This window comes from Centroberyx affinis, unplaced genomic scaffold (assembly GCF_046629955.1).
Source record: "Centroberyx affinis isolate AG114_WGS23_722 - 3 ecotype Tasmania unplaced genomic scaffold, CSIRO-AGI_Caff_v1 ptg000932l_1, whole genome shotgun sequence".
Taxonomy (NCBI): domain Eukaryota; kingdom Metazoa; phylum Chordata; class Actinopteri; order Beryciformes; family Berycidae; genus Centroberyx; species Centroberyx affinis.
In genome coordinates this window covers 176563-194279 of record NW_027279509.1, presented here as the reverse complement: position 1 = coordinate 194279, position 17717 = coordinate 176563, and the positions used below count along the sequence as shown (strand labels likewise).

The following is a 17717-nucleotide window of genomic DNA, read 5'->3' as shown; positions in this document are numbered from 1 at the left end:
GAACTTATCAGTCATGTACACAACACTCTCTTGAAAAGTCTAGACTTTTCACATGACAATGCAGGTATTCACACTTATACTGACTGCTGAGAGGAGATCCTTAATGCCAAACCTGTATGGATAGCTACGTTTCAATAGCAGTGGTATTCCCAAGTCAATTCACATAGCTTATTGCAAGTCAGCTGGCAGAAATGAATGTGCAGTATCTAAATAAAAGGAGTGATACCGAGAGCAAGGCAGCAAGAGACTGTCCACGGTGTTAACCCAACAAAGACTACGGTCCTCGGAGACGCACAGTGACACCTTGAGCTTGACAAATCTAATAAATTTTCTCACTTCATAGAAGCATCTTGCCTCCTGATGACAAAGATTTACATTGAGGTTTACAGAGAAGGAATGAGGTTGAGCAAAGGAAAACAAAGGCTGTAAAGAAGTTTAGAAGAAGAAAGAGAAGGACTAATTTGCTAAGACTCAATAGACAAGTACAAATAGATTCACAACAGATTGTTTGTTTCCTAATGTATTGTTGATCTTATTCTTAAAATTACAATGATGTTACAGTGACATTACAATGACAAACTAACCCCCTGTGATACTGTAATTACAAATTCTGATGATATGGCACATGCACTGCCTAAACCTTTGATCCGCATTCCTTTTCACTACTGAAGATTAAATATTATGTTTTGGGTTTTTTTCTGGTCACTTCTAGTCATCCACATGGTGCTGCAGTATAATCTCAAGGTGCCCTGGTGTCTGTGAGCCCCTGGAAAGGTCATTATCATAATAGCAGGTTATTCATTTCACTGGCGTAAAGCTCCATACTTATGTAAATGGCACTGAGGAGTGGGGTTTTCTTTGTCTTGTTCTAGGAGCCCACTGATCTAGTTTTCCTGTGTGGTGTCAGCCTGTCCTCCAGGCCCTGACAGCCCTGAAACTAGTCCTGTGAGCCTATTGGAACAGCACAACCTATCTCCAGAGCAGGAGAAAGTCAGAGCAGGCCTGGGGACAGGGCTCGAGCTAGCAGCCTGCTGGGGAGGAACCAGATCTGGGGCAGGGAAGAGGAAAACAGAGCTTTAGCCCAACTATCTGCAGCCTTGGGCAGGTTATGGGTGCTTTATAAGCCTTATCCCAAATAAAGCTGAAAGTGGGGCAATATATTTTTTTTTAATGATGGGTGCCTGCCTGGCATATTTGAATGGGGCGATATGAGTCATTGGACTTGTATTAGAAACAAACTGTCCCTTCAAAAACACTGAACTCCTCAGCACATTGGCTTTTTGAGTCCTAACATCTTGTTCCTGAGATGTGACATTATGTGCTGTTCAGTGTATGGACCACATCACATCTGACAGGTATACTTTACTTGACAGTTGTACTTTCAAAGGGCCTGACAGTCAGACTGTAGATCAAAGATGAAGGTTTTTTTCTTCGTGTTTTCTATTCACCCACACAGGGCTACAGTATCATCCCAAGGTGCCTTAGTGTCTGTGAGCTGCTGGCAGTGACTGAAAATAACAAATATTTCAGCCTGTCTCTAGGTGCCTCATTCAAAAACAGGTGCAGGCACAACTTCGGCGCTTGCCGTTTATATCATACTGTAACTTCATTTAAAATTGCATGTACAAGTGAAATACAGGTGTACACTTTACTAGCTAAAAATGTAGATGAGGAGGTGAAAAATCAATTTCAGTTCTCTGACATTTTGGACAGATAAGACAGTTTTGCCACATTTAGCCTTGGAATTTCTATTAAGCCAAACATGAGCATGAAATAGATTTCCACATGAATCCGTGCACCTGCCAGCTGCCCGTTGGTGGAAATTGGCACTTAGAGGAGAAATGGAAGTCTATTGTTGTGTTGAGCCTGCCAGGGGATCCTTAATTAAACTGTCACCTGGAAGTTGAAATGTAATCTCCAGCTTTGTTATCCAAGCCAAAATCATTTGCCTCCACTTTGCTTGTGATGGGCTGCTTGATAGCAGCGGCTTAGGACTCGATGATGCAGAGGCCATGTTAATGGTAGAGGGATCACGGAGATCACAGACTGTAACATAATAACCTCTGACCTGTCCTACCTTGAAATTGGAAATCATCTCAAGAAGCTTTTCAACAATTCACCTTTCAGCTTTTTCTCAGTTACATCACAATGCCTGTTTTTTGGGGGGTTGTTTTTGTTTTTAACTAAGCAAGCCTAATAAATTATTTCCATTTAAAAGCTTGCTTTAAAATTTTCTAATACTGTCAAAATCACACTTTAATTTTCTTTCCTGTGTGCATTTTTTCAAATTCTCTACTTTCTATCCTCCTTTCCTCCTTTCTTTCAGTTTTTCTTTCTTTCCTCCCTTTCTCTCTTCCTTCCTTGCCTCTTCCCTCCCTGTTTTTCTTTCTTTCTTTTTTCTTTCTTTGTTTCTTTGTTTCTTTTTTCTTTCTTTCTTCCTTTCTTTCTGTCTTTCTTTCCTTCTGTGCGCTTGGTGTCAAAGAAAAGAGGCAAGCGCTGTGTAATGTTCATCACTGTGAGGAAGCATAATTAATCAATGCCCAACTGGGTGTCTGTGTGGGGCAGATGGAGTGAGACGCAAAGCTGAAATGGCTGGCCTTGCCTTTTGGCTTTATGCTTGAGGAGAGCCTCATCTCTTTCGTTTTTCACTCACAAAAAGAGGCCTTCACCAAAAAAGGATGCCCCGCCAAGTCAATTTACTTGCAAGGCTCTGCTTACTGTTGCGGTGCTATGATAACTATAAATACATGACTTTTATTCACTGTGATCTGACAGTGTACTATGGCAGAGGGGGAGGCTCTCCTGCCATCAGGACTTAGAGTCAATTTCCCTGCCCTTTTCATGTCCCTTTGAATCCCGTGGCTGAGCTACAGAGGAGGGGGCCAGCGCTTTCTCATATTGATAGGCCAAGGTAGCTCCATCTGGATGTTTTGATCTGGAGGACCCTTCTGGACCAGACTGGGGTCGAAGCCCTCAGATGTAGCTGTCTAGTGTGCTGCTGATGACAACAGAGAGGCTGCCTTTGATATAGCGTGTCCCAGCATCTGCCCCCAAACAAGCAGGATGAAAGCCTGACCTCTAATCCCTCCCTGCTTGTTGCCCTTTTCTCAGAGGCCCACTGCTAAACAACCAGGACCTTAAGAAAAAAAATGTCTGAATCTCCATCTCTGTATTTAGCTGAATAAACATAGTACAGTGTAGACTAAAGTAATCTGCACTGTTGAAATTCCATCCTCAGTTTTTCATCTTAGAACAATGAGACAGTAAGACAATATTGCAAAACTCCCAAAAATGCTACAGGAAAACTCGTTCAAGGTCACAGTGTTGGTAAGAGAAGAAGAATACATGCTGAATTACCTTTGCGAGCAATGCGGATGCAGTTAATTCTGGATTCCTGAAAGAGAAAGAAAGTACAGAGATCAGAGGGGAGGATGTCGCTTTGCATTTTTGCATAGGGGAGATGTGATAAAAGAAAGAATGGTGTAGAACACTGAGCTGGGACACAGGCACATTTCATATTGAAAATGTGACCACAACAGATGAAAATATATTCCGAATGCATATTAAAAGCGCATTATTTAGTGCCCAGATATACAAAAGACGCGTGATTAAGTCTCCCACCTCTAGAACCACATACTGTATGTGACCAATCAATCCCACCAATGTTTCCCTACACTTTCTCTCTTCCTCTCTACTTTCCCACTGTCCGAGTGAAGAATAAGAATACTAAAGGTGAGTGGGCAGCCACTCAAAGCACTTTTTACATTAGGATAGGGGCAAACGTACAGTGAAGGAAGAAGAAGAAGGTTTCAGCATAATAGGGCAGAACACCTACATACTACAAAATCTAGAAAATCTAAGAGCTGTGGTGAAGTGTTTGAGAAAGAGATAAGAGATTCTTGCTGAAAGAGAAATGATGAGAGCTGAAAGGGAGAGCATAATTAAGAGGAAGGCTTCAGACCAATGCATTACTATGAAAAGGAATTAATTTTGTTCAAATTTCAGCTGATGACATCTCTGTGTTATGAAAAGGACCTTTGTCAAACAACACTAATGAGATCCAAGACCGTAATCCAATTCTATCCTGCCACCTCTAGGAGGAGATGCATTATCAAATTAAGATTTACAGATGCTAATTCAGGCATTATGGGACAATTATGCAAATCTGCCCATTCGGAAAGGAGCAAAAAGCGCTTTCCTCAAACTGTGGCTAAATTGCCTTTTTTAATTGAAAATCCATTTCAAGCTGACAGACTCTTAAACAAGTTCTTAACCCTATGGTTTGATCTAAAAATACAGACTCAAGGGAGGGTAAACTGTAGACAAAGACATTATCTATCAGAAAGGCAGAAGGACAGACTGTCATTTCCACAAACCACACACACACACACACACACACACACACACACACACACTCAACTAATGTTTACCACCAGCAAATGCATTAAAAAGACTTGTTTTGTCCTCTATATTTACTATATGCTCGTACAGCATGATCAAAAGGCATATAACCCCGCACAGATAATAAAAAATAGGCAGAGCTATTCCTCATTGCACCAAGTGAAGTGAATAATTTGATTTATAGCATGACAATATATGTAAATGTCTATGTGTCTATAAAAATGCTTCTGTGACACAGTAGAAACAAAGTGGTGACTTTGAGCTTTGTTGGGACCGACTCAATCACAGCTGACATTCTGCACATCAAAAAAGGCAATTTGACTGTGTCTGACTCTTTTTTTAAAAGCAGAGCAGTTAGAAAACTTACACTACAATCAGAGCACATTCTATTTACTGTAGATGATATAAAATAAGTACGCAAAGCAATAGTAGTAGATAGAAGCTCATGACGTGCACCTCTGAAGTACGGTGCGGCGGCTCGGCAGAAGAGTTAATTGGCGAGCTTGAGATTGTGGGACACACATCACACGTCTGGCCATGCTGTGCCAGTCATGCCAGAGGGGCTGGTGGTTCCTGGCAGCTCTAAATACAAAACAGAAATGCCAGCACGCATGGGGCTCCGCAACACGCAAACAATGTTCTCCATCATGTGTGCATGGGTGTGTGCGTATGTGAGGTGGAGATCGTCCACACCATTGGGAGATGCAGAGTGGTTGTATTATAAATGACCGTGCACGCTCTTTCAAATACCTCTTTAGATGAATCAATCAAAGCAATTAGAGAGGCTTGACAGCCACTCTCCAGATAATTAGCATGGGTAAATGCCAAATATTATGGGTCCCATATACTGTTCAAACCATTCCCCTTGCTGCCAGTGCTTTAGAGGATTAGTTGTGTTGTTACCCCTCCACAAAGAGATTCAAGCACAAACTTAAATGGACCATGCAGGCTCAGATTTAATGAGCTGTACTGCTAACATACATGAGAAATTAAGTAATCATTTAGTTTACACTTTCATAATAAGGCATTGTAGGTGCAACCACTTAAAATGTTTGGCAGACAAATTGAACATGGAAAGGAAAAAGGAGATGATAAAGCAGTGGACAACTATAGTCTTTTTTAACCATGCACAGGAAACCTAAAAATAATCAGTAATCGTTTTCTGATTGCTTTCTGATTAATTAAACTTTCTTAGGAGAGAACTGGCTTTGACTGCAAATTATCCCTCTGGGCCGAGAACAGACACAGAACAACAGATCAGTAGGCTTTTCCTGTGTACTGAATTTGTATTGAAAATTTCTTCCAAAATGAGTGTGCATAAAATAAGTATGTTATACTTCCATCTTTAAAGAAATATTTATAAAAATGTAATTATTAGTGTCAGACCACTATCCAGAAACTACAGGAAAATACAGGAACCTTCACCCATAGATTCCAAACCATACTCTATAGACAGGCCATGAACCAATCCCAACATCTGTTTTGTAGTTTTGTTAGCGTGTGTCTTTCATATTTGGATGTGACCATCATCAAAAGACTGTAAAGTGATAAGAATCAATAACTTTGTAATGCTAACAAGGAAAGGCTGGAAGCATCACTAGCTAGTTAGCTGGATTTGGTGAAGGCCTGAGAAAAAAAAATACTCTTAGTGACAAAACTCCTAGTGCTGCCATGAGAATTGAGTTGCCTTCAAGAGGAATTATTTTGAAAGTCCTGCAGCACAAATGAAGGACTGATGCTGAGCATGGGACCTCCACAGTGACTGCTTCTGTATTTCTAGGGACAGGCAGCAGTGCTGAGGGGACCGGGACAGTGTTGGGTGTGTGATCTGGCACTGTGCTCCACTCACTGTGGGTCATGGACGTTGGCCCCCTGCCAGGCAAAACAAAACCTAATCCCATCCGCTGGTAAAGCCAGGCCTCCCCTGTCTAATCCCATGCTTAGTAGCCCAGTTGTGTGAAGTGCTCACACTGCACTCCCCCGGTGTGTTTCTCCACTGAGCTGGAAAGAGATGCTTCTGGTGGGGATGAGCCTCCCTGCTCTGTTCATGGGCATGGTTCATGGTTCAATACAGAGACTTTCAATGCAAAAAAAAAAGGGCCGTGATCACAAAGTAACCAGCCTGACAGGATTCAAAAAGTCGAACAGAGCAGTGACCCAACGCTGTGTGTATTTATTCCCAACTGATGATCACAAAAGACCATGCTAGTAGCTACGGCCCACATTTCTCAGCTTCATTGCCACAGTTCGTGAATATTAAAGCAGCAGTTTTCTACCTCTGATTATCCGCACCTGTGCCCAATTATCCTTAAGTAATTGTCTCACCCAGGTAGCAGCTCTTCCTGTAATGGAATTTGGAAAGGTAATGCGGCTTCCTCTGGGTATGGCTGGGGACTGGAGGGTTATGTGTGCTCAAGAACAGTGAAATGGAGAGAAACAGATCGGTGTGGAATAACCGCACCTGATCTAGCAGGGTCTAAAACAGAGATGTGCAAAGCTTTTGTTATGGAGACACAAGGGCAGAAATGGCTATCCTGGGCCAAAACAATACTAATGGACGTAAATTATTCAGAAATGGTACAAGTAGACCACAGCTTCTTAGGTCTGAAAATCATAATTAATATATGATCAAAATTGACAAAAATACATGTAGAAGGTCAAGATATTGTGAATGGCAAAATTTGGCCTGCTTTTTGTCCCATTTCAAGAAACCCTGGTCTACATCCATCCACCATTTGTATTTAATGACAGTCAACTGATTAGATACAAAGGAAAGAAAGGGGACGAGTGAATAAGGACAATAAGGAAAGGACAAGGGAATGATGGGCAGATGCAACAGGGGAAAAAATGAGAAGAAAGGACAGAGAATGAAAGAGGGGATGATGTGAAGAGGAGAAAAGAAGTGCCCACTGCATTGTTGTCTCTGAGTAATTCCAGCTAATCAGAGATTTACGAGCTGAAAGTAATGCATGAAAGTAATTCCCTGTTTCACACATGCTTTGTTTGCACAGAACCAAAGCAGTGGGACATATACAGGATTTCCAAATAGTTACAATGGCAGCACAATATGTTCCCACCCGACGATCCCATTTCAGCATAAATGCTGTTTAAAGGGGCGCAAGCCCAGACAATGCATCTGCCCTTACGGCATCAAACATAGCATTAGTAAATACAGATACTCATTCACACCACTCACCACTGGCCCAGAACTACTTAAATCAAATTCTAATGTCTATGGCTAGAAAAGTAAACTGTTAGATCTGCTGCACCATTGGTGGTGCTGGTGGGAGGCGCAGTACAGGGTGAGGGGAGTGGGTATCGAAATTCAATATATCGCAATGCAAAAATGTGACAATAATACGTATCGTGCAGCAGAAAAATGAATCGCAATATTAGCTACATTTTATTCTGCTGTAGTAATCACAACTGAGACGGCTTGCCCATCACAATTTCACAAGCTTTCCATCCAAATTATATTATTTGCACTTTGTAATGACATTTTTAAATTGTAGTTTATATTCTAGCCAGCCAGTGCCATTGCTAGAAAGATTTGTGGCTCAGAAATAAACCTAATTCTGCACAGTCATACTTTGTTATCACTGAACATTTATTTCATTGTATCTTGGTTTTATTGAATTATAAACCCCATATCGTGTATCGAATCGTGAGATAAGCATATCGTCCCATCCCTCGGAGTAGGGGGGGCACAATCACTCACCCCTCTGAAGTTGCTCATAGCCTGGAAGTAGACCAGGTAGCTCTTGCGTGGGTCCAGAGGAGTGTTCCAGTAGCCATTGTACGTGTGATTGTCCCCCACAGTGAAGGGACTGGCCTCCGGCAGGCTGCTGGGGGGCAGCTCAGCTGTGTAGTAGTGCGGTGTTCCCCGGGCCTGGGCCTCGCCGTGGGACATGGGCAGCGGGAAACACTCCTGAAGCCCCAGCTCCCTCTTCACCTTCCTGCTAGTCTCCTCCTCCACCACCACCTGGTATGTACTGGAGAGACGACAGATTTTCAACTTTAACAAGTCATATACGTGCTTGGTATAAAATAAGATTGTGTGTAATATATGAGATGACTGTCTCACCTGACAGGTGCTCCTCTCCCTTGGGCGGGGCGAAGCAGGACAGTAATGGTGCTCTCTGTCTCGCTCAGGGGGGAAGGCATGTCGCCGTAATCAAATGTGGGAGCTGGAGACACACACGCACACACAAACACACACTAGACTTTACATCTCATAAATAATGAAGGTACATACAGTAACAGACATGCACGTGTGCACATACACACACACACACACACACACACATGCACACATGTTCCACCTTCACCAGTGCACATTTAGGCCACCTGAATTGAGTCTATCAACACCTCTATAATAGTCACACAGTCCCTCCCTCTTTCCACTTAAACATGTACAGCCCCTCCAAGTCTACATCCCTATCTCTGCACAAATGGCTACCGGCCTAACAGCCCCTTTAACACCCACATCCTCACATACAGTACACTATTTGAATTTCCCTTCTGGTTGTCTTGGATACAAGTCCAATTAAAAGTCATGGGAGTGAGGATAAATTGAAGGGGCTTCTCATTTAAAAGGATTTGGCCAAAGTCGTGCTCCTCCCCGGAGATGCGGCAGCACATATTCTCTTTAATATCAGTAGTCAATTAGTGAGGGGAAGGAAAGCCAACTACTCATAAGGAATCGATGATTATCATATTAAAAAGAGGTTTCCTAATACTGCAGCAAAAAGAGCTGACTTCAATTAAGGTAAGACATGCAGGAAAACTGAGCGTGCATTTGTTGACATTAACGGTCTGTTGTGGTCTGTAGAAGTAAAAGAGGGTTTGATGCCTGCTGCCAGATGGAGTCTGTTTGAAGGATGATTGTGTATCAGCTGCAGTGGTGCACCCTTCAGCATGTGTATGCGAGTGTATGCGAGTGTGTGTGTGTGTGTGTGTGTGTGCGTGTGCGTGTGCATGTGTGTGTGTATGCGTGCAAATGTGTGTGGGATACTCTGTGGTGGGTATTGCTTGAAGATGCTGACAGTAGTAGCTGTTGAAGGTGTTCAGTGTTTGCTAGCTGTCAGCGCAGATTTGAGAGACGCTCAGTGTAAGTGAATGTTCTGCACCGTGGGCCAGTGGAGGAGGCTGAGGATGATCTGCAACGACTTTTGGACTCTATCTGCGGTCTGGCCTTGCACCAGCTTTCTGTCTGAAATACAGCCAATAAGGAGTGATTGTGCAGTAAATCTATAATTAAACAAACCAGCCCTCTCCATAAAGAGAGGGAGGGAGGAGGAGAGAGAGAAAGAGAGAGAGAGACAGAGAGAGAGAAAGAGGGACAGAGTAAATGTGTGAGTAAGAAAGGGTGGGATGGGCTGTGTTGTGCATTCCTGAGAGGTGTTATCCCTTCCCTTAACAAGCGCAACATGCATCATTAAAGGGAAATGGAACACCAAGGCTGGATTTCTATCACCAGTAATAAGCTTTGAGACTCTCAGCAGAGAGATTCTGGTCCCGGAATGTGCTGCATCTTTCTTTATAGATAACACACAGCAGTGTCCCCTCTGTGGTGTTACTCTGCTTCCTAAGAGTTAATTTATGTGTTCAAGACTGTGAGATGACAGTGTGTCACTACTTTGGAGAGGCAATGGAAAATACTTCTTACGCTCTGGGAGCAGTAGTTTTGCCTCTGCAAGAGAAGAAAGACACTGGGGTCAAAAGAGAGAGATCCCGAATCCTAATTATAGCACACACTGGGTGAAATCTACTGCTGTACCTGCATCCTGCATCAGTGATAGGCAGTGATGGCACAGTGAGAGCAGCCCTTACATGGAAAGACTGCATTTGGTTGAGTCTGCTTATTTCCTTCCAAACCAGACTGAGACAATATAAGATGTTTTCACATTTTTTTGCGTTGCTGCAATACTGTGGCAACTTTCACAGTACCTCACAAGCACACATACTCATGCGCACACATAAAGCCAAAGAGTCACTCAGTGGTGCTCTACCAGAGATGTTGGTGGTGATTTCCGTGAGGGCAGTCTGGCCAAAGCCCTTGGCTGTACGGGCTCGGACGGAGATTAGGTAGGTGGTTCCAGGGTGGAGGTTGGAGAACATGTGGTAGGTCTCGTTCTTCAGCTTGGACACTGTTCTTCTGGGTCCTGGTACATTGATGCCTGGATCAGATGACTCAATACTCTGGTAACTGATCTGAGGTCAAATGAGAAGAGAAACAAAATGGAGGTCTCCAGGTAAAGACATAAAAACCCAAGCCACTGCAGCACTTCTTTTACTTTTGCTTTTTTACTGTAGGCGTTAACAAACATGGAGAGGAGTCAGGATGATTCATTCAGGTCATTCAGTTTGTGTACAAATGGCTCTGTCATCAATACTGATTCCTATGTATAATTGATTGCTTATATGATTCACTTCAGTTTGAAATTATTTTGCTTTTCTAAATCAATGTGCTGATTGATCATGTGGGTTTACGGGTTTGGATGAATAGGACTCAACTGGCATCAGCGTTGTAAAGTGAAACTCAAATACACAACCTGGTGTTTTTCAAAAAGCATTGTGAGAGGCAAATGAGTTTCTAAGTCTAACTAATGCATTTGAGGACAGCATAGAAAAATTAGCTTTCAGCAAGCCATTACACTGGCATACATACATTCACTTAAAATTGTTTGAAAGTGTTTAAATCAACACTGCCAGTGTTTATGAGTCTAATCAACACTTATAACACTCAAACATTTGCTGTGCATGAGTGCCCTTTAAAAGTGCAATCTTTTATAAAGTTTTTCCCAGAGATGTGATTTGCCTTCCTTGCACAATACTCTCAAGTGAATTTCCCCTTACACATTTTCAAATAGTGTGGGGCTAAATGAGACAACCTTACTGAAATCAGCCAAGGGTGAGCATATCAGGACGTACATTAGAGCTGGAAGTAATCCACCTCATTCAAGAACACACACAAACACACACATGCACACTGTGTTATATTCACATCTACATGGACACACACACGCACACAAACACTGAAGTTACCACTCAAGCCAAACCACAGGCTTTGCTGATTATCATAAGAAGAGCCTAATGCCTGCTCATGCCTGCTAAGTGTGAAGATAGAATTATGAGCCATCCAGTGACTAAATACACACAGACCTCTGTGTTCCTTCTACAAAGGCAGACATAAAAGATGCCAGACAGAGCACAGAGCAGTGAGGAGGGCTTGCAGGACGGCATGGCGGTCGATGGGCTCAGGCAGAGTGGTCAATGGTTTAATCTGAGAGAAATGAAGAGGATTTCTACAGCTCCGTATAAAGCCTTTTCTGTCAGCCGAGGGAGATCAACACACTACAGAGAGAAAATCCTGCACAGCCTCTACTTTATATGTCAAACCACAAATCCCATTTAATAATATCCTTGAGGCGACATTGCAGGAGAGGCCAAGGGAAGGAGAGCTTGAGGATAGGTAGGTAGGCCTACAGTTGTCTGCGCCTAACCACAGACGTAACGCAAACATCTTCTGAGCGGAGGGTACAAATGAGGACAGAATCATTATCCAGCTAAATTAATTACAGAACAAAAAAATAATTTGCTTCAGATATGTGACTATTTCTGATAGTGAGTGGATGTGCTGGCTGTCTGCTGTTTGAGAGGTGTTGACAAGGTGCTAAAACAATACTTAGAGCTGTGTTGCAGATAGGGTGAATCTAAATCTTCTGTTCATACTGTGTTGACACAACGTCGAGACAGCTTCACATTAGATGATGGGCTGACAAATGTTTAAGTTATGGTCTAAACCAGGCTTTTATTATGAAAAAAAGTGATGGGACAGCAAAATATCCCTCTGGGCTCACCTCATATTGGGTAATGAGGCCGTTGGGCTCTACAGGCTCCTCCCACTTGAGGAAGATCATGTCATCCAGTGGGGTGAAGGTGAGTGATTCCGGTGCGATGCCTCCGGGAACTACAAGGAATTTGTCAGAACAAACATTTGTTAGGAAATTGAAGTGCTAATCCCACAGCGAGCCTCTCATGTCAATATCATACAGGAGTGAATGTCACAGCGGCTCAGAACAATGCACCACATGGGACACAAAGAATGCTCATGCATAGTCAAGAGAGCAGTAGGCAGGGAACATCAGATAGAGACACAGAGTTAATTTATGAACTGCATCAATTATATAAACACAGACATGAAAACAGTCTAAAGGACGATATAACAATTTTATAGCAAACCTAAAATGTATTGGAATGAATGTGGCAGATGCTGGCTGTTAAGCTACTCCCTAAAATAGCAGTAGCAGGACTGTGAAGGCCAGACCATTTGACTATACACTGTGATAACAGTTTTTGAGGCCATTCTGTTGCAGCCCCAATCCCCATGGTCTGTGTGAGCACTGTAGAGAGGAAGACTGTGTTATGTGAGATTCAGGCCTGGGGCTAAAGCAAGAGCCAAACAGCTGAGTTGGCTGTTATTTCTGTATTGAGGTAGTCTAGAGGACAGAGTTGCTTATTAAGGTTTTTGGAAAACACGTTCATAATTGACGTGTATGTATGTATGTATATATTTCTTTTATCACTCTTCAAAAACCATCTCTCTCTCGCTCTCGCGCTCTCTCTCTCTCACACACACACACACTCTCTCTTTCTCTCTCTCTTTCTCTCTCTATCTCTCCCCCTCGTTCTCTTGCTTCCTCTCCCTCTTTCTGAGAAATCTTGTTTGTTTTGACTTCTCATGGAAGAATTGATTTCTCCTTCAGCCCAGCACGCAGACAATCTGCTATGGCACAAAGGAATAATAGGAGATAAGAAATAACCACAAAATCTTTTTGGGGGGTTGCTGGTGAGCCTCAGATATAATGTTTGCTTTTTTATATTATTTTCATGTGAAAATGAAAGGATCTTTTGTAATGCTGATTCAGCCTTATTGATATGATCGCTCTCCTTTTATTAATATCCATCAGAAAAAGAGAGAGGAACCGGCAGAGTTATGTATCCAATTCTTTGAACTGTAATTGTTTTAAAATTATATTGGAATATGATTTCATATATTTTAGTATGACAAACTTGATTTATCTTGCCAAAATCTTAAAAATCCTCAAAAGTGCTTGAACACATCCATCACAAAACAAGACAAATAAAATATACTGAGAATGCTTTCAGCTCGTATTTGCCCAGGTCTGAATAGTCTCTCATTTGACGTTTAATATTTTAGGTTTTTTGGTACATTTTAGAAGTCACACACCTCCAAAACAGTTATCCCAAGTAATGCATGTGATCATAATTAAAGATTTGACAATGACAGTACTCTCTCTACTGGGTCTCTCTCCCCTCTGCTGGGTCTCGGTGCAGAAAGGGTTGAGAAAGAAGAATGCATATGAAGCTGGAGGGCAGCCAAGTCACTTTGCCAGACTCTCAGCTACATCTTAAAACAATAAAACATTGTACTGCCAGCATTTAGTCGACATGACACACTGTTGTGAACACTAACATCCACTGAACTCTGGCCTCACATGAGCAAAGCACTGGACCTCTGAGAAACACCATCTGGAATTCAGCATGCAGTAGGAGCAGAGTCCCATGATATGAAAGTGTTCATTACAAAATGAGACATACACCATTTGACACCTACTGTATTGTGAGGAAATTATGAAGATAATAGATAATAAAAGCAAATGTGTATGTATGTATCTATGTAAAAGGGTAGCAGGTAACTAACAAAATGATAACACTGCCTGCATCCCCAATATTTTAGATATTAAATGATGATATTGAACTTCAGGTATGATGATTTTTCCCAAAATGTTCATGCAGCATTTTGTAATGAAACCCTTCATATTTAATTTTTCTGTATTCTGTAGTGTGTGTCCATAGTCTCCTTCCTATAGACTTACTGTCCTCTTCGGTCTGGAAGGTGACCTCTCTGCCCTCCTTCTTCCCCTCTGGGTTGGCCAGTGACAGACGGACATGGATGCCATGGTAAGGTGGCAGGTCACGCAGCGTGAAGCGTGAGGCGTTGTGCTCCACCGCCAGACACTCGCGCACAGTGGTGTTGTGGCCGCCACCGCCTCCCGCCGTGGCGTAGCGATAGCACAGGGACACTGAGTAGGTGTGGCAGCGTGTCAGGTTGAACGCCAAATTCTCCCACTGCAGGGACAACTGCCTGGACTGGATATCTGTTGCTGTGAGGCCCCGCAATGCACGCATGGGCTCTGGGAGGGAGGCAGAGGGAGACAGGGTAAGAATGAATGAAGAAAGATAAAAACCGAAAATTGAGGGATGAAGAAAAGAGACCACAGAGACTTCATTTACAGAGTAACAAGTAATGTCATTAGAGATGTCCTTCAGGCACACTACTGGGTTGAGAGCACAGGTAACTTTGTGGTTGTCATATCCTGACTTTCGCCAGCAAATAAATGTCAGTGCAGTGCAGGTGATGTCCCAGGAATATGCTGGCAGTTGTTCACCCCAGCTAGATGGCGCCATATTGTCCCACCAGGACATGGAGGTCACCAGTTTGCTGCCAGGACAACACACCCACATCCCCTATGGCAGAGCAGGAACTCATGCCAATTACGCTAATTAATCGGACAGGCTGTGGGTTGCTGTCGCACTCCCACCAGTCCCCGCCTCCGTGTCAACGAGCAAATTGACTGTCCAGTAGTTATAGTTTTTCATCCCGAGGCTTAATGCACACACAAAAAATGCCAGTGCTATACAAGGACGTTCAATTCCGCTGGTTACTTTTACTGCTGGGTCATCGCGATGGCCTGTCTGTCGCATATTTTTAGAAGGCACCGAGTTAGTTCTGGTCATTGCCGGGTTAACCCCGTCTTTCTCTGACTCAAACCAAAAGAACAACAGCCCTGTCTTTTTCTTCCTCCTCCAATGTAATGGCTAGCTGAAAGATACAGAGAGCCTCTATCCACAGAGGCACAGACCAGCCAGTGTTCAGCAGGACGTCCAAGCTGAAGAGAGGCGGAGTTAAGCCAAGGACATCCTCAGCATGCTATCAATGGAGGCATTTATCAATGGCCATTATTAACACAATCGATGCCTTTTTGTCAAGCAATATTCTACATAATGTATTGTATTGCTTTATTCTTTTAATAGGGCTTGGTGAGTAATGGGCCAGGGAGGCAGGGAATGACAGCAGAGATATGGGGTACAGGGAGAGATCAGCAGAGTTTGAGGTTACTGGCCAAGGTCTTTATTTCTTCACTGTGACTCTCACTCAAAGGGATTCTCACTGCACTGCAGATTAGTGCAGGGAACTAAAATAAGGCTGCTAATGCATCGATGAGTAGGGGATGACGCACTGAAACAAAAAGAATAATCAAAGAAAATGGATTTAAAAGGTGCTCTGTAGTTATGCAAGGACACATGCACATAAATGCACACAGATACACACAAACACACACATTGGCTGTATCCAATATCATTCTCTCTTTCTCTCCCCATCTCTTGCTATATTGCTTTCTCTCCTTATCTCTCTCTTCGTCTCTCTCTATTTCTCTTCTATTTTACGTGCACACACATGTGCATGCACACACATACATGAAAGTGCACTTTATCAGACATGAAAGCCCGGTTTCCATCGGTTTCCTATGCACTTATCTATCTCTGTGGTATGTTTTTTTTCTTGAGTGAAATTTTATAATACAGCCAGTCTATACCAGAGGCTTCTGGACTCACCTGCTTACGCTTTTAATTCGGTGCCTGGCATTTCATTCTTGATGGAAACATGACCAGAGCATTGATCTGAGCCCCAAACAGACTAATGTGACAGCAGATAAATGGGTGGGCACAGTAATCGCAAAGTAGTAGACTACACCCAGCGAGAAATGTTAATGTTCAATTGTCCAGTGTGATTGAGGATTGTCTTAATGGTGCAATTGATAGTCTGCACAGTCTGAGGGCTAAATAAAGAGAGGCATTTAATTGCCGAGTTGATGAAAGCACCGCCACAGAGGCCACAGTGCACTCATTGTGGGTTTTCTCAAAGTGGACATTTGTGCCAACCCCTTCCCCTTGCCTCGTCTTATTTGTCTGCATGGCACGGGCGCCCACTCTCTGGCACCCTGTGGCGTGAAACTGCAGCCGTCCCAACATGGCCAAAAGCCCAGAGCGCCGTGTTGATCCTTGGAGATTGGACGTGAGAGTCAATGCGACAGTTTCTGGTTTATTATCTCCATTAACGCTGCTACATGGGACATCATCAGGACAGAGCAGAACTGCCATGGACTGCGGGCCTAGCTGTGGAGAGGATCTGGACTGACTGTGTCACAAGGGAAGACCAAATTTACACCGACAGGCATGCATTTACCGAAGCAAAAACACAAGCACATGCACATGAATACAAGCACTCTGACACATAAATGTGCATATATAGATATGGGGAATGAGGGAATTCTGGCTCAGAGAAAAATGCATGATGAACAACATGCCAAGAGAGATACGCGCTTGTGTTCCTAATGTTCCTAATTTTAGTCAGGCTCCAGTGTGAGCTCGCTCTTATAGACCAAGAGCACCACAGGCAGGGGCTTTCCAGAAGGATCTGTGACCCAGCAGCAGGTGGAAGCCCATTAACGTAGTTTGGGGACCACCTGCAGTACAAATGCTTGCCTCTCCTCTGTGATTTACTTGAGGGGCTTCAAGCTGTGCTAATGCAGCGTGCTGATAATCACAGCGATGGCTCATCAAGCACACCTGGCTGGCCATCAGAGCCAGGCGGAGACCATGTTCACATTCACGGCCATTAGTTTTACAGCAACCACGCGAGGGCGGCTTGGCTCCACACGGATGTATGTGTATGATGCGGCCAGCCAGGCATCATCATGGTAGAGAAGGAAAGAAATATCCAGCCTGACCACCGAACAGTGAGATCAGTCATGGTCGCAAAGCACAGCTTCTGGAGAGGAAATTCACTTTCCCCCTAAACACAGAGCGGGTCCAAATATCCCTTCTGTTCGCTGTGATAATTACCTCCTCCCTGAGATGACACACAAACCTGACCATCTATTTCCTCATGCTTAAACCTAATCAGACCAACAGCAAGGGGGAGGATCGGGATTCGGTGGTGGAATGTGAGGTCAGTAGGGGAAGTGTAGACCAGATGGTTTGGGGCTGGGTCGGTTGGAGCGTTCGGCGCCAGGTGGTGATTAGAGTCTCCTGGAGGTTGGAGAAGGTGAGACACACCGGGTGGAGGGAGCTTACATTATAGGTTTACTATACAGGGCTTGACACATCAACCTGCCCAGGTAAAGACCACAAACACTCATCGAGCCACGCAGTCAGATGCAGTATGC

General features: G+C 43.4%; 1 protein-coding gene across 3 annotated transcripts in view; it reads right to left on the bottom strand.

Moving 5' to 3' along the window:
* The window catches only part of ptprub (protein tyrosine phosphatase receptor type Ub), a 143507-nt gene that overhangs the window by 32616 nt on the left and 93174 nt on the right, over positions 1 to 17717 (bottom strand). For all 3 annotated transcript variants that reach the window (XM_071521812.1, XM_071521811.1, XM_071521813.1), the window contains exons 8-13: positions 14304 to 14621; positions 12264 to 12373; positions 10413 to 10614; positions 8486 to 8588; positions 8120 to 8393; positions 3358 to 3394 (exon numbers count right to left, since the gene is read on the bottom strand). In XM_071521812.1, coding sequence (XP_071377913.1) covers positions 3358 to 3394; positions 8120 to 8393; positions 8486 to 8588; positions 10413 to 10614; positions 12264 to 12373; positions 14304 to 14621 — 1044 coding nt within the window. The remainder of the gene's footprint in view (positions 1 to 3357; positions 3395 to 8119; positions 8394 to 8485; positions 8589 to 10412; positions 10615 to 12263; positions 12374 to 14303; positions 14622 to 17717) is intronic.